Genomic DNA, 24,423 nt, shown 5'->3' on the forward strand with positions numbered 1-24,423 from the left:
AAAGAGGTTGGGGCAGGTAGAAGGAAATAGAAATAAGGAAGGAAAGAGGTCAGGGCAGGTAGATGACAATGGAAAGTCCCTTACAAAGGAACAATTTTGGACACGTGGCAGACAATGGAAAGTCCTGAATTTTTTGGGGAGCCCCGTCTCCTCTCTATGGTCCACCTCTCGTGGTCACCCCCCACTTTCCACAGTTTGCATCACAATAAAGTGAAACCCTGGCTGGAGTCGAAAAAGGCCTAAAACTGTAGAAACCCAGGAACGCTGGGAGAGCTGAGGGCACAGGCCAGTGGAGATTATCGGGAGAGTGAAAATAAAGTCCAAACATTACTACATTCAATTGTAGATGTTACCAAACATTTTATTTCACTTTCAATGTAACTCTGCGTTCGGGAAATCATCCCCTGAAGAAACCCCAGTCCTAGAACTGGAAAAACTTTCCACACAAGGCTGGTATTTCTTCTCCGGATCCAGGTAACACCCCCCAATACCTAAATGAGGTTCTTTGCAGCGCCATCTGTCGGCTCTTTGTCGCATTACAGGCTCTTTTATTAAAGCACATCGCCCTACCTCGCGCGGAGGGATACCTGGAAATTCTACACCCGGCTCTCCCTCGCCCTTTCTAGTTTCACATATATCTATTTCACCCTTACGGCGCCGCTTCTGTTTGTTCCCGGTGCAGCTGTATCATTACAGCTCGGGGGAGACGTCTTCCGCAGCGTACTACATGCGCCAGGTGGCGGAGGCTGATATTTCCGGTTTCCGGCGAGGAGAGCTGAAACTTGCGACTTCCGGTCAAGAATGGTGATGAAAACAAACCGGGGTTCTTTCTGCAACTATATGACCGGGGAGACACACTTAGGGGACCGGAGAGAGACTCGGAGAAAGGCGGTACCTTGAGCATCTGACACCCCCAGGGGCGGTATTGATACTTGTGGCCCCGGAGAGGAACAAAGGCCGGAAGGGCCCCAGTTTCACATTACAAAGTTGCATCAGGACTGTGAGGAGCCTGCAGGGGCCTAGGGATGGGATGGTGGCACCGTGATAGATACAGACTGGACAGGAGCCTCTGGATGTGCTGAAGGGCCTGCTGTGCTTTTGGAAGGGAACCGAATACTGAGGCTCTTAATAGGAGGCTCCTGGGGCCCCTACTGCAGCAAGAAGAGGTTGTCTCCCTTATCCTGAGAGGTGACATACAATTACAGCTCTTAAAACAAGGCTGCCTCAGTGACACAAACTGGAGACGTTCAGGGAGGAGCTGCATGCTGTTTGGGCTTGATACAAAAATTGTTTCTCTGATTATAAAAGAGAGGGACTTGCTACATAGGTGGCTCAGGAACTTGGGGTGTCATAGTCAGGCAGAGCTACTGTCAACCCAGTGTTATCCCCTCTACTTCAAGGGGGGCTTCAATGCGGTAGCTAAAGTAATAAACCCATTATATAAGACTGAGCAGCAGTGACAGCTATTTGGGACTGCAATTGTTTCAAGAAAAGTAACTCGTCGACTCTCTGTTGCGGAACAGAGGCTTCATTTTTTTGGACTGTATGAGATAAAGCGAGAGAAGCCAGTATTAACATTTTGGGAAGGCACAAGTTCCTACCTGCGGGAATTAGATAACCCAGAAGTGAATTGATCTGTGTATCAAGAGTCTCAGGAATCCCCTAAACTAGTATTAGACCGCATTTGCTTCCTTTGGAAGAAGCCAGTGTTAATAACAGCAGGCACAGGGTACTGTGAAGCGAGGTGTAAATCCTTAGCTGTAGTTAGAGGATCACAGAGAAAACTCAGTAATTTCCAGCAATGTGGGACATTACTTCATGACAGAGCAAGGAGTTTATCCAAGCAAGATCTGGGATGTTATTTGTCTAGTTGTGTGCCCTTGAGGATTAACACTTGTCTGGAATGGCCACCTACATTGAATTTGTGCCCCCTCCGGAATGCCCGGTATTTGAGCCCAGCTGGGAGGAATTCTCCGATCCCCTGAGTTTCATTGAACGCATTCGGCCTATTGCCGAAAAAACAGGGATATGCAAAATCCGACCTCCCAAGGTAAGATGGATGTCCATATGCTATTGGTACGCTTCTATCCTGAAATAAGGGAGTAGTTCACCTTCCAAACACTTTTTTCAGTTCAGTTGTTTTCAGATTGTTCCCTAGACTTTTCTTTTAATTACTTTCCATTATTTATTTTTTACTGTTTTTCCAAAATCTAAGTTTAATGTTAAAAGTGCCTGTTTCTGGTGTTTGAGTCTGGCAGCTCAGTAATTCAGGTGCAGATTCTGACCTGTTACAATTTTGCAACATTTAGTTCTAATTTCGAAGTAATTTTTTGAATACTTCGACCATCGAATAGGATACTTCGAATTTACTTCGACTTCGATTCAAAGTAAAAATCGTTCGAATATTCGACCATTCGATAATCGAAGTACTGTCTCTTTAAAAAACCTTCGACTTTAATACTTCGCCAAATTTAACCTGCCAAAGTGCTATGTTAGCCTATGGGGACCTTCTACAACCATTTTCTAAGTCTTTGTACATGGAAGGAAAATCCTTCGATCGTACGGTAAAATTGTTCGAATTGTTCGATTCAAAAGATTTAATCGTTCAATCAAACGATTTTCCTTCGATCGTTCGACGCAAAATTTGGTGAAAAATCCTTCGATATTTTTTAACTTTGAAATTCGACTCTTAGTAAATCTGCCCCATAGTTGATACAATTAATTGATACATTGAGTTGATCCATTTCTCAGCAGCAACTCTGGAGTATTAGAAACTATTGTATCAATTCTAACAGCTGCCTGTAATGAAACTCAGAGATTCTGCTCAAAAGGGACAAAGATAAGAAACTTATCAAATAAATGTATCAATTTAGAACAGTTTAGGGGGTCGTCGACCCCCTCCCCAGAGCTGCTTTAGAAAAATTACACTTTAAACTTCAATATTAGAAAAACGGTCACACATAGAAAATGGAAAGTAATTGAAAAAAAGTCTGAAAACAACTAGTTGTTTGAAGATGAACAACCCCTTTAAGGATAAGTTATGCTAAAGCACAGGTCACATTTTGATTGTGTTTATATACAAATTTACACAATCTGATGACAAATATCGGCTATTATACAAGTGTTGGATTAGTCTTTCCTCTTTAAGCATGGTCATATTTTTCAAGAATACTAAACCACCGAAAAAGGGGGCCCAGACCCTCAGCTTATTGAGCAGATAAACCCGCAAAATACTAGTAGAGGGCTATCGTATCGAGCACTCAGAAAAACTCCACAAGGGCAGCCAAAAATAAGGTTAAAAATTTGATATTTATTGTATATTCATTAAAAAATGGCCCTACGCATTTTGCACCACGCAGGGCACTTAGTCATTTTTAACCTTATTATTGGTGGCCTTGTGAAGTGCCCGATTTCCTTCATGTATCTTGCACATTTTTCAAGAACCAGTGGTTCAATGGTTGACATTACTGCTTTGCAGTGGGTTTTGATTCCAGCCAGGGCACTATGTGCAAGGAATTTGTTTCCCCTGGTCAGGTTTTCTTCTACACCCCAAAAACAAACTGGCTGGTTAACTGGCTCCTGCTAAACGAACCTACGTGTATGTGAATGTGACAGGGAATTCGATTGTGAGCTCCACTGTAAAGAGTCTCTGTAAAGAACTTCAGAATATGTCAGTGCTATATAATTAGAGTGTAATAATGATTAACTTTTTATCACATGTATTCTGTGTTGTAAAATCGATTGAATGTAACCCAATCTGTGTATGTGCAATCCTCCCCCGCTATAGTCTAACAGTTGATAGCCATGAAGATCAAGCACATGTCTAGACTTTATTCATTCATTTCATTGAGCTTCTACAATTTGTGTGGCTCTCAACATGAAAATTGCATTTTTTAACTGTAGGCGTATGCTTAAAGAGTCGGTTCACCTTTACGTTAACCTTCAGTATATTATAGAATGGCCAATTCTAAGCAACTTTTCAATTGCCCTTGATTTTTTATTTTGTGTAGTTTTTGAATTATTTGCCTTCATCTTCTGACTCTTCCCAGCTTTCAAATGGGGATCACTGACCACATCTAAAAACAAACAAAAGCTCTGTAAGGCTACAAATGTATTGTTATTGCTACTTTTTATTACTCCTCTTTCTATTCAGGCCCTCTTCTGTTTATATCCCAGTCTCTTATTCAAATCAATGCATTGTTGCTAGGGGAATTTGGAGCCTATAGCGGAAATTGCAAACTGGAGAGCTGCTGAATAAAAAGCTAAATAACTAAAAAACACAAATAATAAAAAATTAAAACCAATTGCCAATTGTCTCCAGAATATCCCACTCTACATCATACTAAAAGTTAATTTTAAGGTGAACAACCCTTTTAAGGGTAAGTAGTTAAAGGGGTTTTGTGCTGCAGTTACAGTTTATGTATTATGGTGTTACAAAGTCATATGTTGTAGTTTGACTACAGCTTTGCACCCCTGGGAACACAGATCTGTTGTATTCAGTGTTATTGTCCCCACAAATACAGACCCACACTGGGATGAATTAAACAAATGACTGCATGCTGTGTCTATCGTGCGGTGGAATGCACCCCATGGCACCTGAGACATAAAAGGCTTCAGGGTATCTCCCTATAGGCTAATGCAAATCTGCCCAAAGTGTGTGTTTATATCTATGTATACATGCCATACAACCACACTTCATGGGAAAGTATCTCTATCTAGATTTGCAGATTCTCAGTGGCTGCTGACTGCATTTACTGTTTTGGGCTATTGCCCAAAAATGTATTATTTTACAGGAAAATTGATTTTGATCTCAGATGTTTATGATGTGAGCACATCTAAGATACATTCAGACATGTACAATTTTAGGTCCCTTTGGCGGATATTGATATTGAGTCAAGAATTCACCAGATATCACTTGGGTAGGTTTGATTTTTCCATCCAATCAGAACTGCATCGGTTTGTTGACGTGGTTCACATCCAATATGCCTGTAGACTAGCTTAAAGGGGCTGTTCACCTTTCAATTAACTTTTAGTATGATGTAGCCAATGATACTCTGAGACAATTTGCACTTGGTCTTGATTTTTTTATTTCATGTGTTAACTATTTAGCTTTTTGTTCAGCATCTCTTCAGTTTGGAATTTCAGCAGCTGTTTGCTACCTTAGCAACAAGGCAGAGGATTAGATGAGAACATGGAATATGAATAGGAGAGGGCCTAAATAGAAAGATAAGGAATAAAAAGCAACAATAATTATAAAATTCTATGTGCACAGAGCAATAGTTCTTTTTTGCTTGCGGCGTTCAAAACTGGATGCTGGATGTAGAAGAGGAAGGCAAATAATTTAAAAACTATAATTAAAAAGTAAGTAATGAGGACCTATTGCAAAGATGCCAGGAATAGGACATTCTGTAACATACTAAAAAGGTAACTTAAAGGTGAACTGCCTCTTTAAGAGCCCTACAACGCAATTACATATAAAAGTCATTGGATGCCACTGATTTTTACACCACTTTTCAAGCCTGAATGTCTTTTCTGTTAGAGTTTGTCCCATTGATGGGTTATGTAAGCTCTAAGCTCTAATGGTGTCTTTTAAAGGGTTAGTTCACCTTCAAACAACTTTCTCAGTTCTCAGATAGATCACCAGAAATAACATCTTTTTCCAACTACTTTCTGTTTTCTATGTGTCACCATTTTTCTAATATTGAAGTGTAAAGTGTAATTTTTCACCTTCTAGTAGCTCTGGGAGGGGGGTCGCCGACCCTGTAAACTGTACTAAATGAATACATTTAGTTGATCCATTTCTTATCTTTGTCCCTGTTGAGTAGAATCTCTGGGTTTCATTACAGGCAGCTGTTAGAATTGATACAATAGTTGCTAATACTCCAGAGTTGCTGCTGAGAAATTGATCAACTATATGTTGTAAAATTGTAACAGTTCAGAATCTGCACCTGAATTACTGAGCTGCCAGACTCAAACACCAGAGACACGAACATTCAATTTTAAACTTAGATTTTGGAAAATCAGTAAAAAATGGGGAACAATCTGAAAACAACTGAACTGAAAAAAAGTGTTTGGAAGGTGAACAACCCTTTGTTGGTCTGGCTTACAAAAAAAAAAATCAATACACACCTTTTATAAATAGTGAGATCAGTTTCATAATAGCTTATAATAATAATCATAGCAATGCATGGTGTTGATTCACCCAGAAGGACAAACAAAGCATTTTAAATATGACAACTATCTTGGAAATCTTTTTACACCTTTATAAATATTCCCATAAATGTACCTTTTAAATAAGGGTTAACTGACCCTGCTCTGAGTCTTCTATCGATTTTAACCCAAGTTCCTATCTAGAATCCCTGTTATAAAGTGAGGAAGCAGATACTTGACTACCAGGAAATGTATTCGTCTTGATGAACACGATGGGTAATGATAGCTTTTCCACCCCTAAAACGACACTGCTTTACACAATAATATACTTTTTTTTTTCTTTCCAGTACAGTACAAGTAAACCGTTTTCATTCTGAGGGGCAGGTTCCACACTGACTAATATTTAGGGCTTGTTCATACTATAGACTCTCACCCTTCTATAGAGATTCATTTGTATCAAGATGAACAAATTAGCATTTTACCCCAAGCTTACAACTGCCTGCTCTCCCCTCTGTTTGGGCCCCCTTATTGAAAAGGTGGGAGAAGCTCCACAGTTTAGGAAAATCTGCTTTAGCTATTCTGTCTGATGCAGTCACTTGGAGCTAAAGATGTCTGTTACTTGACCAACCAGTGTTTTTGCTGCATTTGATTAAAATTAAAGGGCAACAGAATTGCTCAAAAAACAAGAAAATTTCTTTGATTGTCTGTCTGTACAAATCCTATATTTATTCTTAATCCCCTAGAGAGGGGAGTGTTGTTGGCACAGTTATCACTTTTTTATGTTCTTTCTTTATCACAGGACTGGCAGCCACCCTTTGCCTGCGACGTGAAAAGCTTCAGCTTCACCCCTCGAATACAGCGCCTCAACGAACTCGAGGTAATGTTTCTGTGGTTATCGTGCTATGAATAAACCCAGGTCGTTGCTATAGCAAACATCTGTTTTAGTAGCTGCAATTCCCACTGTAACATGTGGATATGAGCTATAACAGAACTGTTGGGTTAGAGCAAGAGTCCACAACCTTTTCTACCCATGAGCCACATTCAAGTTTAAAAAGAGTTGGGGAGCAACACAAGCATGAAAAAAAGCTCCTAGAGGTACCAAATAAGGGCTGTGGTTGGGTAATTGGTAGTCCCTATGTGGACTGGCAGCCTACAGGAGGCTCTGTTTAGCAGTACATCTGGTTTTTATACAACCAAAACTTGCCTCCAAGCTTGAAATTCAAAAATAAGCTCCTGCTTTAAGGCCACTGGGAGCAACAGCCAATGAGTTGGTAAGTAACAGGTTACTCACGAGCTACTGGTTGGGGATCACTGGGTTATAGGCTCGGGCAACGTATCCCAGTGTTTAGTTTTCCACATTTCTACAAGTTATATACGGATATTTTGTTGTAGATAGTAACATATTTGTCTGAGAAGAGTAGCCAGTACTTACTTTAATTATTCCAACTGCTTTAGACTAGTCCTAGCTAAATAGGGCATTTGCAAGCTGTGTAAACATAAACAAATGTGTATGTTTAATTGTCTTAAATGATCTGGCATTGTTAAAATGCAGATGTGGGCAGAAGTCATTTATACTTGAAGCTATTCCCAGAAGAACTGGAATCCCACTGCAAAGCATTGTCACTGCCTGGCAGCTTCAAGGGATTCTGTCATTATTTTTATGGTGTAATTTTTATTTCTAAATTACTCTGTTTACACTGCAAATAATTCACTCTGCAATATAACATTTCATTCCTGAACCAGCAAGTATTTTTTGTAATATTGGTGTGTAGGCGCATCTCAGATTATTTTGCCTGGTCACGTGCTTTCAGAAAGAGCCAGCACTTTAAGATGGAACTGCTTTCTGGCAGGTTGTTGTTTCTTCTACTCAGTGTAACTGAATGTGTCTCAGTGGGACCTGGATTTTCGTTTTATGTGCTGTTCTTAGATCTACCAGACAGCTGTTATCTTGTGTTAGTGAAATGCTATCTGGTTACCTTCCCATTGTTCTGTTATTAGGCTGCTGGGGGGGGGGGAGAGGGGCAATATCACCTTAGCAGGGATCCCCAACCTTTTGAACCTGTGAGCAACATTCAGAAGAAAAAGGAGTTGGGGAGCAACACTAGCATGAAAAATGTTCTCGGGGTGCCAAATAAGGGCTGTGATTGGCAATTAGGTAGCCCTTATGTGTATTGACAACCTACATTGAGGCTCTGTTTGGTAGTAAACATGGTTTTTATACAACTAAAACTTGCCCTCAAGCCTGGAATTCAGAAATAATCACCTGCTTTGAAGCCACCGGGAGCAACATTCAAGCGGTTGGAGAGCAACATGTTGCTCACGAGCTACTGGTTGGGGATCACTGGGCCTTAAAGGGATACTGTCATGGGAAAACATGTTTTTTTCAAAAGTGCTGCTCCAGCAGAATTCTGCACTGAAATCCATTTTTTTATATTCAATTTTGAAATCTGACACGGGGCTAGACATATTGTCAGTTTCCCAGCTGCCCCCAGCCATGTGACTTGTGCTCTGATAAACTTCAGTCACTCTTTACTGCTGTACTGCACGTTGGAGTGATATCACCCCCTTCTCCCCCAGCAGCCTAACAAAAGAACAATGGAAGGTAACTAGATAGCAGCTCCGTAACACAAGATAACAGCTCCCTGGTAGATCTAAGTACAACACTCAATAGTAAAAGCCAAGTCCCACTGGGACTGATTCAGTTACATTAAGTAGGAGAGAGAACAGCCTGCCAGAAAGTAGTTCCACTCTAAAGTGCAGGCACAAGTCACATGACTTGGGGCAGCTGGGAAACTGACAATATGTCTAGCCCCAAAAAAAAAAATCTGTTTGCTCTTTTGAGAAATGGATTTCAGTGCAGAATTCTGCTGGAGCAGCACTATTAACTGATGCATTTTGAAAAAAAACATTTTTTTCCCATGACAGTATCCCTTTAAACAAAAGCAGTTGCTTGAAATTCCAGCATCTGATTCAGCAGAGGATATGGAAGTATTGTAGCAGGAGGGCCACCTGTTGGGCATCTGAGCCTTAGGCTAATGTGTCAGCTTGGATGTGTGGAAAGGATAAAAAATACACATGGGTACATAGATTAGGTAAATGATGTTTCCCTTGTTGTGGTATAAACTTGAGATGTCCTGTGTATTTGCATGTTTTGTTTATTCCACTTAATTATGTGTCATGGAGGGAACGAATAGAGAAAATTGCACACCTGTCCTGCCACTCCAGCTTGCTTATGCTGCAGAGTCATGCAGTGCCTCCTCCCGGTAGTTTATATTATGCCATGTTCACTCTCAAGCCCATTATGTGCGGGTCTCCTGGGAGGTGGGTAGGCCAGCTCATTAAAGGGCACACGGCTGCAACTGGAAAGGGATTAAGCCATACACCAAAAATGTACTTGTCCCCTTACACTAGAATTGAGCCTAGAAATATACCGCACTTTCTGCAAGATCTAGTTTTGACTTAAGGTGGCCATAGACTCCAAGATCCGGTCGTTTGGCGACATCGCCAAACGAGCGGATCTTTCCCCGATATGCCACTAAACTGCGTGGCTATATCGGGGGTAATTCGAACGTTCGGCCGTATGGCTGAACGATCGAATTACGATGTGACAAGCGGTTCCGACGGGTCGGTCGGGTAAAAATCCAACCTTCCCGATCGATATCGTGGCCAGATATCGATCGGGAAGACCCGTCGGAAGCCCCCATACACGGGCAGATAAGCTGTCAAATCGGTCCAAACGACCGATATCGGCAGCTTTATCTGCCCGTGTATGGCCACCTTTACTCTAGAGTATAAGGCTAAAGGGATTCTTTCATGATTTTTATGATGTTGTTTTTATTTCTAAATTACACTGTTTATACTTCAAATAATTCACTCTACAATATAAAATTTAATTCATGAACCAACAAGTGTATTTTTTTAGTTGTAAGATTGGTGTGTAGGTGCATCTCAGGTCATTTTGCCTGGTCATGTGCTTTCAGAAAGAGCCAGCACTTTAGGATGAAACTGCTTTCTGGCAGGCTGTTGTTTCTCCTACTCAATGTAACTGAATGTGTCTTTGTGGGACCTGGATTTTACTATTGAATGCTGTTCTTAGATCTACCAGGCAGCTGTTATCTTGTGTTAGGGAGCTGCTATCTGGTTACCTTCCCATTGTTCTTTTGTTTGGCTGCTGGGGGGGGGAAGGGAGGGGGTGATATCACTCCAACTTGCAGTACAGCAGTAAAGAGTGACGGAAGTTTATCAGAGCTGGGAAACTGACAAAATGTCTAGCCCTATGTCAGATTTCAAAATTAAATATAAAAAAATCTATTTGCTCGTTTGATAAACAGATTTCAGTGCAGAATTCTGCTGGAGCAGCACTATTAACTGATGCTTTTTTTTTTCCCCATGACAGTATCCCTTAAGTTACAACCTAGACCCAATTAAACACTGTGCATTTTAATTATTCTCCGAAAAAGAGCAATGGCAGCTAAAATGCCCAGAGTGCCATAAGCCTTATTGTCAGGGACTTTACAGCGCTGGACAGCTGAAGGTGGCAAATATTTGTTCGCTCACAATGTAGATTGTATTGTAAAATATAAAAATATAAGTTGTAGAGCTGTAGCTACTACACCTGCTAGAAATCCGCAGCAGCTTTTCACATCTGACGAATGCTGGGGGCTGTAGTTCACAGCAGTGAGAAGGCTTTGGATATATCACTCAGGCTTGCTCTCTGACAACACTCTTTTTTTTTATTTTATCCAGGCAATGACCCGTGTAAAGCTTGATTTCTTGGATCAGCTGGGAAAATTTTGGGAGCTGCAAGGGTCCGCACTCAGGATTCCAGTGGTGGATCGCAAACTGTTGGATGTGTATGCACTGAGCAAGGTGGGTGTGTAAGGACAGGTGATTCTGCATATAAACATGTCATTTGTCATTCAACATCTTATGAACCAAAGCTTTAGGAGAAAGATTACATTCTTACCATAATTAAATAGTTGCAGGAAGTTCACATTACAGCTATGGGACCTGTTATCCAGAATGCTCGGGACCTGTCATTTTCTGCATAACAGATCTTTCTCTAATTTGGATCTTCATACCTTAAAACGGTTGTTCACCCTTACTTTAACTTTTAGTATGATGTAGAGGGTGATATTCTGAGACAATTTGCAATTGGTTTTCATTTTTTTTATTATTTGTGGGTTTTGAGTTGTTTAGCTTTTTATTCACCAGCTCTCCAGTTCGCAATTTCAGCCATCTGGTTGCTAGGGTTGAAATAACCCTAGCGACCATGCATTGATTTGAATTAGAGACTGGAATATGAATAGGAGAGGTCCTGAATAGAAAGATGAGTAACCAAAAGTAGCATTTGTTTTTTAGATGGGTTCAGTGACCCCCATTTGAAAGCTGGAAAGAGTCAGAAGAAGAAGAAGAAGGCAAATACTTCAAAAACTGTAACAAATTAATGACAACCAATTGAAAGGCTGCTTAGAATTAGCTTATAACATATTAAACGTTACATTAAAGGCGAACCACTCCTTTAAGTCTACTTTAAATTATGTAAGCATTACCGTATATACTCGAGTATAAGCCGAGTTTTTCAGCCCCCAAAATATGCTGAAAAACTCTACCTCGGCTTATACTCGAGTCAAGCGCAAAAACGGTCGCCGGCGTCTAAGAATAGTCGCCGGCATCTAAGAATAGTCGCCGGCATCTAAGAATAGTCACAGGCGCCTAAGAATAGTCGCTGGTGTCCAAGAATAGTCGCCGGCGTCCAAGAATAGTCTCCAAGAATAATCGCCGGCGTCCAAGAATGGACGCCGGCATCCAAAAATTAGACGCCGGCACCTCCAATGGGAGCAGAAACCCTCAATTTTTTGATTGAAACTTACCATATACTGCTGAATTTCTCACCCTAGGCTTATACTCGAGTCAATAAGCTTTCCCAGTTTTTGGAGGTAAAATTAGGTACCTCGGCTTATACTCGGGACGGCTTATACACGAGTATATACGGTATATAAACCCAATAGGCTGGTTTTGTTCCAATACGGATTAATTATATCTTAGTACTGTTTTATTATTACAGAGAAAAAGGAAATCATTTTTAAAATTTTGGATGATTTGAATAAAATGGAATGTATGGGGGGTGTAATATTGGTCGCTAACACAAAAAAAAACGTTCGCAGTTCGTTCACAATGCGAATAAATGTTCGCAAAGTGAAACATTTGTGAACGCTTCGCCCCTCATGCAACAGTAGGATAGCGATTGCAAACGTTATAGTTTGCGATAGTGTGCAGTGTATGTAATAAAATTCCGCAATTGCAAACTGTTTTTTGCTACAAAATCTTTAACAAAACTCCAGAGCAGGTGTTAAAGGTTCGCAATGCTCAATTAAGATTCACAATGCAATAAAAGCCTAACGAAGAATATTACATTGCGCCATGCAAATTTTTAAACACAACGTTTTTGCTCTTTGTAAATTTTATTACATTTCCCCCTATGGGAGATGGCCTTCCCGTAATTAAGAGCGTTCTGGATAACGGATTTCCGGATAACGGATCACATATGCTTCCCAATAGAACAGAATAGGCCTTAGTCCCCAGAGCCATCTTTACAGCAGCTTTTATATGATTGTCTTCTCTTCTTTTTCATTTCAGATAGTTTCCAGCGAGGGAGGCTTTGAGGTTGTCACAAAAGAGAAGAAATGGTCTCAGGTGGGAAATCGAATGGGATACCAGCCAGGGAAAGGAACAGGTTCTCTTCTAAAGGTGCACTATGATCGAATTCTCTACCCCTATGAATTGTTCCAGTCTGGCGTCAGCCTGATGGTAAGAAATGCACATAGATCATCATAGATGATTACATTAAAAAAAAAAATCTCTGCTTTTCTTTTTAGTAAATGTATAATAAGGGGGATATTTATCAAAATTCGAATTTTAGAGTAATGTGAATGTAGTTACACTCGAATAAATTCACATTTCGAATGGCATTTTATTTATGAAAAAATCGAACGTCTAAAATTCGATCTAATAGTCCCGACCCGAAAACTCTATTTTTTTTTTTATGTGCAACATTTGGGCGTCATTTTCAAAGCGAATTTGGCTTGTCAATACTATTAACTAGGGAAGAACCAAATCCGCTATTTGGGAATCCCAGAATCCTCTGTGAAAAATTTGCCCGAACCAAATCCTAATTTGCATACGCAGATTATGGGAGGGAAAGGAAAAAAATGTTTTACTTCCTTGTTTTGTGACGAAAAGTGACATGATTTCTCTTCCTAATTTCCATATGCAAATTCTGATTCAGCCCAATACTAATCCTTCTGAAAAAGGCCCAAAACCTGGCCGAATCCCTAATTGAATCCTGGATTCGGTGCATCCCTACTATTAACATCTTCAAATAGTTCAAGGGACCCTGCAATTGACCTCTACATGAAGCAGCTTTTAGGTGGAGAATACTCAAATTAGAACTGTTTCCAGGGTCGAGGGTGATAAATCTCACATTCAATATAAATTCGAGTTGGTGGTTTAAAATTCAAATTTGCGAGTTTTAACCAAAAAAAAAGAACTTTTGTATGGTACAGCCTTGCACGGTTATCCTGTTGATGTATATGTTTTTTTTGTGACTCGTGGGGTCTGTAGTAAGCCTTGTCTGGCTGTTTTTAGTACAGTATGTCTTTTAGAACACTTGGAGGCACATTTATCAAAGGTCGAATTTCAAATTCATGTGAGTTTTTAAAAACTCCCCTAAACTCCGATACATTCGAAATTCGACCAATCGAAATTTATTTTAAAAAATCGAATTTTTCAAACTCATATGAATTAAATCAACCCAAAAGCTCGATTCAAATTTGAATCAAATTTGATTCGTGTTCTTTCTCTGAAAAAAATTCTGAACTAAATGGCTGCAAACAACTCTTTTCTCTGGACGTCTCCCATTGACTTAAACAGCAATTCATCAGGTTTTAGATGTTGAATTCGAGAGTATGATAAATCTCAAAAATCGAATTAGATTTAAAAAAAAACAAAAAAAAAAAACTCTAATCGAATTTGAATTACTCCCTAGTTTTGAACAACTGTCTGACCCTTGGAATCTGTTCAGATAGACACGGTTTTATTATTTTTGCGGTGTTGTTCTGGGCTTTAGGGCAGAGACACACACTGCAATTCGGGGAGATTAGTTGCCTGGCGACAAATCTCTTCTTCGGGGCAACTAATCCCCCCGAACTGCCTCCCCTGCCTTCCCGCAGGCTAGAATGAAAACCACTGGCCTGGTGGCACTTGGATTGCTTCGTTTTCTGAAGTCGTCCGAAGTTTCCTCATGAGGCGACTTCTGAAAACGAAACGTTCCGAGTGCCATCACGCCGGCGATTTACATTCTAGCCGGCGGAAAGGCAGTTCGGGGAGATTAGTTGCCCCGAAGAAGGGCGCCTAATCTCCCTGTATTGCAGCGTGTGTCTCTGCCTTGGATACCACACTTCTAGTTTAAAGGGTAAATAAAGCCTCAGAATAACAAACCACCTGTTAGTTGAACGTATGAATAAAGAGTGGAACACCATTCCTAGTGTTTTATTCTGTAATTTTATTCTTTGTTACACCCCAGGGCATAAAAAAAACTCTGAAGGTAGAAGAGAAGGTGGAAGTGACCGAGCCATTTGAGGTTCAAAAAGACTCACCCGAGAAGAAAATGATTGCCCCTATGAAAAGGTCTCGACGCATAAAGTCAGAGGTACTTGAACTTTGTGGCCTATAAATTACACCACCCCACTGCATGGTTGAGAAGTTTGTGGTTTAGTTTTATTTCCCTTCTTATATCTACTTTGGGGGGGCATAAGACCATGTGGTAAAGCACCTGCATTTATCCGTACAGGAAGTAGATTTCAGTTTGTATCCTCGTTCAGGAAACACAGACTTGTTTTGCTGAGCTAACATTTCTCCTTATGTTTTTTTCTTTTATCATTTTGTAAGGAGTAAAAGTTATCACTTGTAGCAAGTGCACTTTAAGGTGTTTTTACATTGTTTTTATTGCAATGGTTCCAAGTTATTCGCGGCTGCCTTTCTTACGCTTCCAAGTTTAAAAGCAGTGGGAGAGCTGAAGGTAGCACTGTTAGCACTGCAGTATTTAGTTAGCCAATTACTTCGAATTTTACAACTTATGCTTGGCCGTTGTCTGTATCTTAGCCAGAAACTTTAGAGATCACAAAGAGCACTGATGTGAAGAAGCTGCATGTTTTTGGAGCAGCTGCAAGAATGATTGGAGTTGGTGACAGTGTGAAAGACCGAGCTGGTGAGTTTATATATATATTTACATGGTGGGAACTAGGGAGCACCGAATCCAGGATTCGGTTCGGGATTCAGCCGGTTTCGAAGACGGCCGAATCCTTCTGCCCGGCCGAACCAAATCCAAATTTGCATACGCAAATTAGGGTTAGGGAGGAAAATTACGTGACTTTTTGTCACAAAACAAGGAGTTAAAAAATGTTTTCCCCTTCCCACCCCTAATTTGTACATGCAAATTCGGTTCGGTATTCAGCCAAATTTTTCACGAAAAATTGGGGGGTTCAGCCCAATCCAAAATAGTGGATTTGGTGCATCCCTAGTGGGAACATGGTGCCATGTGTAACTCGTTAAAGGGGAACTCCAGCTTCCAAACCAAAATCTGATAAAGAGGCACACATAACACAGAAACCCCTAATATACCCATCTCAGTTACCTGTTTCTTGAAAAAGTATGAATAAATGCCATTTTCTATGCTGAAATCCAGCTGTATAACAGTTCTTCTCTTTCTGCATCATTTAAAATCCTGGCAGGGAAGGAGGGACTAAACACTGATGTTACAGATTGTAACAACTTCTCCACAGCCTATAGACAGCATGCAGGAACTACATAACCCACAATGCATTGTACTGTGATGTTCCGTTCCTTATTGAAATCACGGAATTGTGGGGTTTGGAGGATGCAGGCTAAGGACAGATGGCTGCTGATACAAAGTAACAGTAGTCAGCGAGCTCAGCAAAGTAGTCAGGCAGATCAGCAGGAGAGCATGGGTTTGGGGAACTATTCCAAACCATTATAAATCATGAAAAGTCTGCATATTTTTTTAATTGATGTGTATTGCAAAGATGCTTGACATTTTGTTTACTTTTCAAGTAAGCTTAAGAAGCTTAAGTAATCTTTGTATGGATTTTTTTTCAGTGCGGCTGTACTGACACGCAGCATGTTGCATTTTTCCTGCGTTCGGCGCAGTACAGCCGCATTGAAAAGAATTCATTGCGTCTACTCCTGCACTCCACTGCGGCTGAATGCATAAAACCAGAATGCAGGGGAGCGCAGCTTCAAACGCCCGTGAGTAAGGGCCCTTAGAGCTTTCTTTTCTCCTTTAAAGCTTTTCTTGTAATACCCTGTGCCACAATAGAGCCCAGAGAAGAACTGCGATGTACGTTTAAAAATTCCCCTTTTTTAATGCAGGATGTCTTTTTTGATTCTTTAGATGAAGCTTGCAAGAAACGGAAAAGTTCAAAGCTGGAGGCATTTGGAATGCAGAGAACACATCGGAAGGGGGCCCTGTCAGTTAGTTTTGTAAGTCAGTGATCAGTAACAGATGGAGGCTATTCGAGTGAAAATACATTTTATTATTTCCCCTTTGATGTACAGTAATGTTTGAGGATATAAAATAAACTGCATGTTGTTTCCCTTAGTAAAGTAAATATGTATAACTTTGTGTTCACAGAAGTTTTCCTTATTCGTTGCTTGTATTTATACATATCATTGGGAACTGTTTGCCTATGGCAGGTCCCACTTATGTATAACTGGTAATATTTGGAGAAACAATGTTCTGTATAGACGATGATGTATCTCATTATTTACACTTAAACATTTTCTGTTTAGAAAGTAAAAACACCATAACTTGAGAATCTGTCTTTCTTGCGGTAATAGGTTGACTTGTACATCTGTCTGTTCTGTGCCCGTGGTGACTGTGAAGACAAATTGCTGCTGTGTGATGGATGTGATGACAGCTACCATACCTTTTGCTTGATCCCACCTCTTTCAGAGGTACCCAAGGGTGACTGGAGGTGTCCCAAATGTGTGGCTGAGGTGAGTGTCTTGAAGAAAGGCCTGTTCGGAGCTTTACCTATCCTCTCCAGTCTTGAGTCTAGGATTGAGATAACTTACATTAACTTTTTTTATTTTAAGGAATGTAGCAAACCCCGTGAAGCATTTGGATTTGAGCAGGCAGTGAGGGAGTACACTTTACAAAGCTTTGGAGAAATGGCTGACAGTTTCAAATCTGATTACTTCAACATGCCTGTACATGTGAGTATTTGCCCAACCCATGCCAGCATATTCAATATTAGACCTCTAACCAGCACTATTTACTGTCTAACTCTTCCTTAACTTTGTATTCCTGACACTGGAAAATGTGCTGCAGTTCTTGGGCATATGAGGTCTCTTGATGTCATGGAAGGCTGCCTAAAGTTGGTCATTTAATCTGGTTCATATCGAGGCTTCCAAAGATCAGATGTCCTTTCCTTTTTGTTTAGAATGCAAATGAAAGCCTTACATGCCCGTTCAGTGCTTTTCTTGTGATTATTCATTATTTGGGATGCTGATTTGCTGATTTAATATGTATGTGTCGGAGTTCAGTGCAGTTCAGGGTTTGGACTGATTGAAAACTGTTAACAAATATTTGTTCATAATTTGTATGCAATCACCATGAATAATTTCCAGCTCAAAGGGGCACTGAAACCTGTCCATGGTATATTAAAAACTAAAGCCAACTGTAAACTGTTGTCTCCATCCTGATGTTTTTTTCTTAATGCCTATAACAAGTGTTCATCCTACTGAATTAGTATTGTGTCGGATGAACTTTGCATTGCAGGATTCTGTTAAAGGGGTTGTTCACATTTCTGTTAACTTTTAATATGTTATAGAATGACCCATTCTAAGCAACTTTACAAATGGTTGTCTTTATTTATTAGTGTTTTTTTAATTATTTGTCTTTTTCTTCTGACTCTTTTCAGCTTTCAAATGGGGGTCACTGGCCCCATCTAAAAACAAATGCTCCGTAAGGCTACACATTTAATGTTATTGCTACTTTCTATTACTTGTCTTTCTATTCAAGCCATCTCCTATGCTTATACCAGTCTCTTATTCAAATCAGTGCATTGTTGCTAAGATAATTTGCACCGTAGCAACCAGATTGCTGAACATGCAAACTGGAGAGCTGCTTAAAACTACAAATCATATAAAATGAAAACCAATTGCAAATTGTCTCAGAATATCACTCTCTACATCATACTAAAAGTTCATTTGAAGGTGAACAACCGCTTTAATAAAAATGATTTATTGAACCACTGACAGTGAAATAATTGTGCCACAGATGGTTCCTACTGAGCTGGTGGAAAAAGAGTTTTGGCGATTAGTCAGTTCCATTGAAGAAGATGTGATCGTGGAGTATGGAGCCGACATCTCCTCTCGGGATTTTGGGAGTGGCTTCCCAGTAATGGATGGATGGAAAAAGTTAACTGCAGATGAAGAGGTGAGCTGTACAAAAATGCTTCATTGTAGTTCAAAGGTGTAAGCAGTGGTGTAACTATAGAGGAAGCAGACCCCGCAGGGGGGCCCGGACTGTGGGGTCTGCTTCCTCTATAGCTAAAAAAAAAACCTTCCTCCCCAACCGTTAGTTAGGCCACTGAGTGTAAGCAACTTGTCTTCATCTAAGTGGTGGGACTGATATGCTCTACTGTATGTAGATATACTGATTGCTCTGTTTAAACAAAAGAGACTCATTAATGTTGATCTTTAGGATTACGCTCATTGTGGATGGAACCTCAATAACATGCCTGTGCTTGAGCAGTCTGTGCTCACCCACATCAATGCTGATATCTCTGGTATGAAAGTTCCCTGGCTCTATGTGGGCATGTGTTTCTCCTCCTTCTGTTGGCACATTGAAGACCACTGGAGTTACTCCATCAACTACCTGCACTGGTAAGTGTGCCTGTCTCAAGCCTCTTTTTTTTTTTTAAAGTCTTTATTTTTGTTTTAAGGGGTAGGGGATGGGGAAATTTGTGACAAAATGAAGAAACGGAGAAAAATAAAGCAAACATGACTCATATTTGTAAGTAAATATTAACATGTGTTGTCTCCAGTGGCCCTTCTAGGAGTATTCGCCAAAGCGGATACACAGAGGAGCAGGTTTATACAACAGTTTACATACATGCAATAATGTAAGTGTCGTCCTATCCCGTTACCACAGCAAACAAATCATCGGATATAAACATTGCTACTCGGGGAGCTCTATCAAGTTAACATCGAGCCGTGGGCCCCATATTTGCCTCAAGCCTTTTACAATGATTGCATTTTGTTCCTGTTGGAAAACTGGGCTATAGTGAATATGTATTTCTGTTTCCTCTGTGTCAGGGGGGAGCCAAAGACATGGTATGGTGTCCCATCACATGCTGCTGAACAGCTGGAGGATGTAATGAGGACTCTAGCACCAGAGCTTTTTGAGTCACAACCAGATCTCTTGCATCAACTAGTAACCATCATGAATCCTAACGTCCTGATGGAACATGGAGTCCCAGTATGTAATATCCCTGCTTATAGAACTTATTTTATATGGAAAATATGTTGAAAAAAATAAGGGATTTGTTTAACGTATAGATTTCGGAAATGACGGTCATATCATTGCAGAAAGAGCTGTCAGTCTTATGATGTTTTTATATGTGCAGAAACTGAAGATTTGGAAATTACTTTTAGGCAAAACATTTTCCTTTATTCTGCCTCCCACTTAAGCTACAGTGACTAAAAGAATCACACTGAATATTATTTTCTGTTAGAGGTAAGGATGCACCGAATCCAGGATTCGGTTCGGGATCCGGCCAGGATTCGGCCTTTTTCAGCAGGATTCAGATTCGGCCGAATCATTCTGCCTGAATCTTAGGGATGGGGAGGGAAAGCTCGTGACTTTTCGTCACAAAACAAGGAAGTAAAAATGTTTTCTTCTTCCCACCCGGATTTGGATCGGTATTCGACCGAATCTTTCACGAAGATTCAGAGGTTCGGCCGATTCCAAAATAGTGGATTCGGTGCATCCATAGAGGTTCTTACAACTATTCAACAGATGGCCAGATTCAATTCAATGAGAAAAAAGGTTTATCATTTAAAATATCACGGACCATATTCAAAAATGTATGTCACGGTTTATCACGTGAAAACTCAGTTGAAGTCTATGGGGAATAACTGGAACTGAATTTGAAGAAAAGTTTTTTTTCCTTCTCAAATTGAATCTCGTGCATGGGTTTTTACGTGAGAACCGATTTTCACTGAATCAAATATGGCCCAAAGTCTGAAAACTGAAATAGTAACATTGTTTCACTGAATTTTACACAAGATTTAAATAAATCCTTTTCCTGACTTTTCCTTTTTAAAGGAAAAGTAAAGGGCCCGTATATCTTCTTTTTATGGTTTGCTATGTTTTTGCATCTTACGTGATTTTTCTTATTGTCTGTAGGTATACAGGACTAATCAGTGTGCCGGAGAGTTTGTGATCACCTTTCCTCGCGCATATCATTCTGGATTCAATCAGGGCTATAACTTTGCAGAGGCTGTAAATTTCTGCACTGCAGACTGGGTATGACTTATGTCCCTTCCACTGTAAGGTTGTATGACAGGAAGAACTAGTGGGTATGAAGAGTAACTCTTTCCCTATACTACTACTTATGGCCAATTCAGATAAGTGTATGTGTATACATTTTAAACCCCACACGTTAGTTCCCATGATCAAGCTCAAGAGTTTTAAGTTATCAGCTCATTCTGGCCCAAATTTATACTTTTAACAATTTTTAGTCGTGCCATTTGTGCTGTATATATTTATGATCAAATATAACGTGCTGTTAGTAAGAATAAAAGATCCACCCTTTTGCCAGTGGTCCCAAGATATCTTTTCCCCCAAGCGCAGATAACTGGTCCGACATTCTGGACTCCCATAACTAATATCTAGTCAGGGCCAGAGACAAATTACTCCAATTCAAATTTTTACATAGAACATACCTCACCCCTTCAGACTGCATAAAATCCTCACCTCAGTATTCGGAGGAACGCCTCAATTGCCACCACACCCCAACAAATTTTATGCATGTGGTCTGGTCTTGTCACAAGATAAATCAATTATGAAGTTCTATCACTGATTGTATATCTGAGACTATAAATGTTCCTATGCAACTATACCCAATGATTATGTTGCTCAATCAGGTGGAGGACCTGGCTCCTACTAGAGCAACAAGAACTTTGTTAGCCATCCTTTTTCAGCTAAAAAGTGTAAAGCTATGAAATGGAAAGCGCAGGAACCACCTGCACTTGCCATGTGGCAAAAATGGGATAACACTATGATTCCTTTATATAAACTAATCTATCTCAGGAGAGGATGCCCTGAAAAATTTAAGAAAATATGGGAACCCTGGATTGAGGTTTAATACATTACCCAATAGGCTTATTCCCAAATAGACTCCAGTATTCCTAAACTATTCTATGACTATGAAGATTTTCATTCATCCAGGTCATGGTATATCTAGTATAGGTAAATCTAAAAACAACTGGACTTGCTGAGTAATCAATGAAGACGTTTCACTACTCATCCGAGCAGCTTCTTCAGTTCAACTGAAGAAGCTGCTGCTGAACTAAACTATTCTAATTCTATAGTACAACTACTTCACAAATACTGTATACTGACCTGTGTGCTAATGATGTTATTTTACTCCATAAAATTAAATTGTTGAAAAAAGAATAAATATCTTTGCGTAACTACCATTGTCTTTTGTCTTTCAGCTTCCAATGGGCCGTCAATGCGTAAGCCACTACCGTAGGCTGAGGCGCCATTGTGTCTTCTCTCATGAAGAGCTGATCTTTAAGATGGCCTCTGATCCAGAGTGCCTGGATGTGGGCCTGGCAGCCGCAGTATGTAAAGAGATGACCATAATGATAGAGGAAGAGACCAAACTGAGGGAATCAATTGTGCAGTTGGTGAGGGATAGTTATCTATAGAAATTATGTTTGCTTCTAGTCATACATTCAGACTATTATTATTATTTTCTTTTTGTTGTTGTTATAAGTGCATTGTTTGCTGGTTTGCAGGGAATTGTACAGGTCGAGGAGGAGGCTTTTGAGTTGGTGCCAGATGATGAAAGGCAATGTTCTTCTTGTAGAACCACATGCTTTCTGTCTGCGCTCACGTGTTCCTGCAGCTTGGATAGACTTGTTTGTCTATATCATGCAGAGGATCTCTGCTCCTGTCCCACGCAAAATAAGTGTCTCAGGTATGTATACATGACACAGCATAAAATATAGAATCTGCCTTTACATTTGACAGTAATGGTTTTACATAACATAGGTGAGTATATCTAGTATATTTGGGTTTTATACGCATCTCCTTAAAATCACTACTGCAGCTGGAATACTTGGCTCAGTCCAACGTTACACAGCTGTGAGTCTGAAGAGGCTTGTAGATTTTTTTTATTTTTTTTATTTTTTAAACTAAAAGCTGCTGAGCTGTGTGCAACCATTTTATCTGACCTCTCTGTGATCCATACCCACCATTCATGTAACAGACTGTGGGGCAGGGGTTATGTAAAAAGGTTAAAAGCTAGGCTAAGGTCAGACAAATGCATTCAACTGTCACACACACAAAGCGGACATCGACCCAGAAATGCACTGCCTGGCATTAGCCAAAGGATCACTTTAATAGTAGATTGCTGCACATTGGGATCTTTATCTGTCACACCCCCCCCCCTAAACTAGGAAAGACTAGTTTCCAGCCAGTGGGTTTTTGATTTGACCCCTCTCATCTTGTCAGGTTGTCAGAAATGAGCTATACGTTTCCATTTAATTTATGATTTCATATCCCTGGGCACATCAAATTATAGGTACCGTTATTCGCTGGAGGACCTGCCTTTATTGCTTTATGGTGTGAAATCACGGGCACAATCTTATGAGTCTTGGGTGAATCGGGTTAAGGAATCTCTGTCTGCCTCTCTCAACCACAAAAAAGGTGAGACTTACCACTGAACTTGTTACAGACCGAGCCATGTTTTGCATGGAATTGCATGTTTGGACAGGCAGCAGTGAAAGGCAATTGTAGGTCCTTCAGATGTTGTTGAGCTTCAGCCTTCTTACCCTCTCAATAGACCTCAGATAAGAGCTGTAGTTCAAAAGCATCTGGATTGGACTGCACATTCTTATTGCTCAAATATATATTTCTCTGTCGTCTCAGCGGGACACAGGGAACAGCTGGGGTTAAGCTCCACCCTCCGGAGGTAGGACACTTGAATAATTATTTAAAGGGGCACTTGAATAATTAATTAAAGGGGCGTGACCTAGGGTCTGGCTTAACCCGGTGCTACGCCAACCTATTCAGTTTTTCAAGTGGCATACAATAGTTTAAAAGACTATGGCTGTATGGTGGTGGTGCTCTATCCAGAAACCTTGCTGCTTGACTTGGTTCCCTTATTCCATATAGTGAAGAAGTAGAATGGCACACACTGTTGCAATTGTGCTAAAACAAGTGTTTTATTTGGATCTCAAACACAACGTTTCGGAGGTACAACCTCCTTTATCAAGTGTTCTCAAACACTGGCAGCCGCAGTATGTAAAGAGATGACCATAATGATAGAGGAAGAGACCAAACTGAGGGAATCAATTGTGCAGTTGGTGAGGGATAGTTATCTATAGAAATTATGTTTGCTTCTAGTCATACATTCAGACTATTATTATTATTTTCTTTTTGTTGTTGTTATAAGTGCATTGTTTGTTGGTTTGCAGGGAATTGTACAGGTCGAGGAGGAGGCTTTTCAGTTTGTGCCAGATGATGAAAGGCAATGTTCTTGTAGAACCACATGCTTTCTGTCTGCGCTCACATGTTCCTGTAGCTTGGATAGACTTGTTTGTCTATATCATGCAGAGGATCTCTGGGTCTGGCTTAACCCGGTGGTACACCAACCTATTCAGTTTTTCAAGTGTCCTGCTTCCAGGAGGATGGACTTCCCTTAGGGGGAAATGCTTCTTTGGCCAGCTGAGGCTGGCACCCGGGGTGACACCAGGAGCAGGGCTACCTGCTTCCTTACGGTTAGCCCCCACCATGGAACATTCACCGGGGTCATTATCTAGCCGGAGGGCTATACCGACCATCCAGACAGTGCCTGTCTTCCATTCAGTCGGCAGAAGGTCTGGCCGTTGTGAACCTACCCTTAAGTAAGTAAGTAAGTTGGTACCCATCAGTAACCACTATGCTACTGTGGC

At 40.4% G+C, this 24,423-nt stretch overlaps 1 protein-coding gene across 3 annotated transcripts in view; it reads left to right on the plus strand.

The window, feature by feature from the left end:
* Positions 1 to 553: 553 nt before the first annotated feature.
* LOC108704575 (lysine-specific demethylase 5A) overlaps positions 554 to 24,423 on the plus strand; it is a 46,838-nt gene continuing 22,968 nt past the window's right edge. For 2 of the 3 annotated variants that reach the window (XM_018241152.2, XM_018241153.2), the window contains exons 1-16: positions 556 to 2,050; positions 6,950 to 7,027; positions 10,897 to 11,019; positions 12,790 to 12,960; positions 14,735 to 14,860; positions 15,313 to 15,418; positions 16,622 to 16,710; positions 17,068 to 17,226; positions 17,326 to 17,445; positions 18,512 to 18,670; positions 18,938 to 19,119; positions 19,552 to 19,714; positions 20,645 to 20,764; positions 21,958 to 22,152; positions 22,264 to 22,445; positions 23,052 to 23,176. In XM_018241152.2, the coding sequence (XP_018096641.1) occupies positions 1,904 to 2,050; positions 6,950 to 7,027; positions 10,897 to 11,019; positions 12,790 to 12,960; positions 14,735 to 14,860; positions 15,313 to 15,418; positions 16,622 to 16,710; positions 17,068 to 17,226; positions 17,326 to 17,445; positions 18,512 to 18,670; positions 18,938 to 19,119; positions 19,552 to 19,714; positions 20,645 to 20,764; positions 21,958 to 22,152; positions 22,264 to 22,445; positions 23,052 to 23,176 (2,245 nt within the window). In that variant the 5' untranslated portion in view covers positions 556 to 1,903. Of the gene's footprint in view, positions 2,051 to 6,949; positions 7,028 to 10,896; positions 11,020 to 12,789; positions 12,961 to 14,734; positions 14,861 to 15,312; positions 15,419 to 16,621; positions 16,711 to 17,067; positions 17,227 to 17,325; positions 17,446 to 18,511; positions 18,671 to 18,937; positions 19,120 to 19,551; positions 19,715 to 20,644; positions 20,765 to 21,957; positions 22,153 to 22,263; positions 22,446 to 23,051; positions 23,177 to 24,423 lie in introns of all 3 variants that reach the window. The other variant, XM_018241154.2, reaches the window with a different exon arrangement.

This window comes from Xenopus laevis, chromosome 3L, assembly GCF_017654675.1.
Source record: "Xenopus laevis strain J_2021 chromosome 3L, Xenopus_laevis_v10.1, whole genome shotgun sequence".
NCBI lineage: Eukaryota > Metazoa > Chordata > Amphibia > Anura > Pipidae > Xenopus > Xenopus laevis.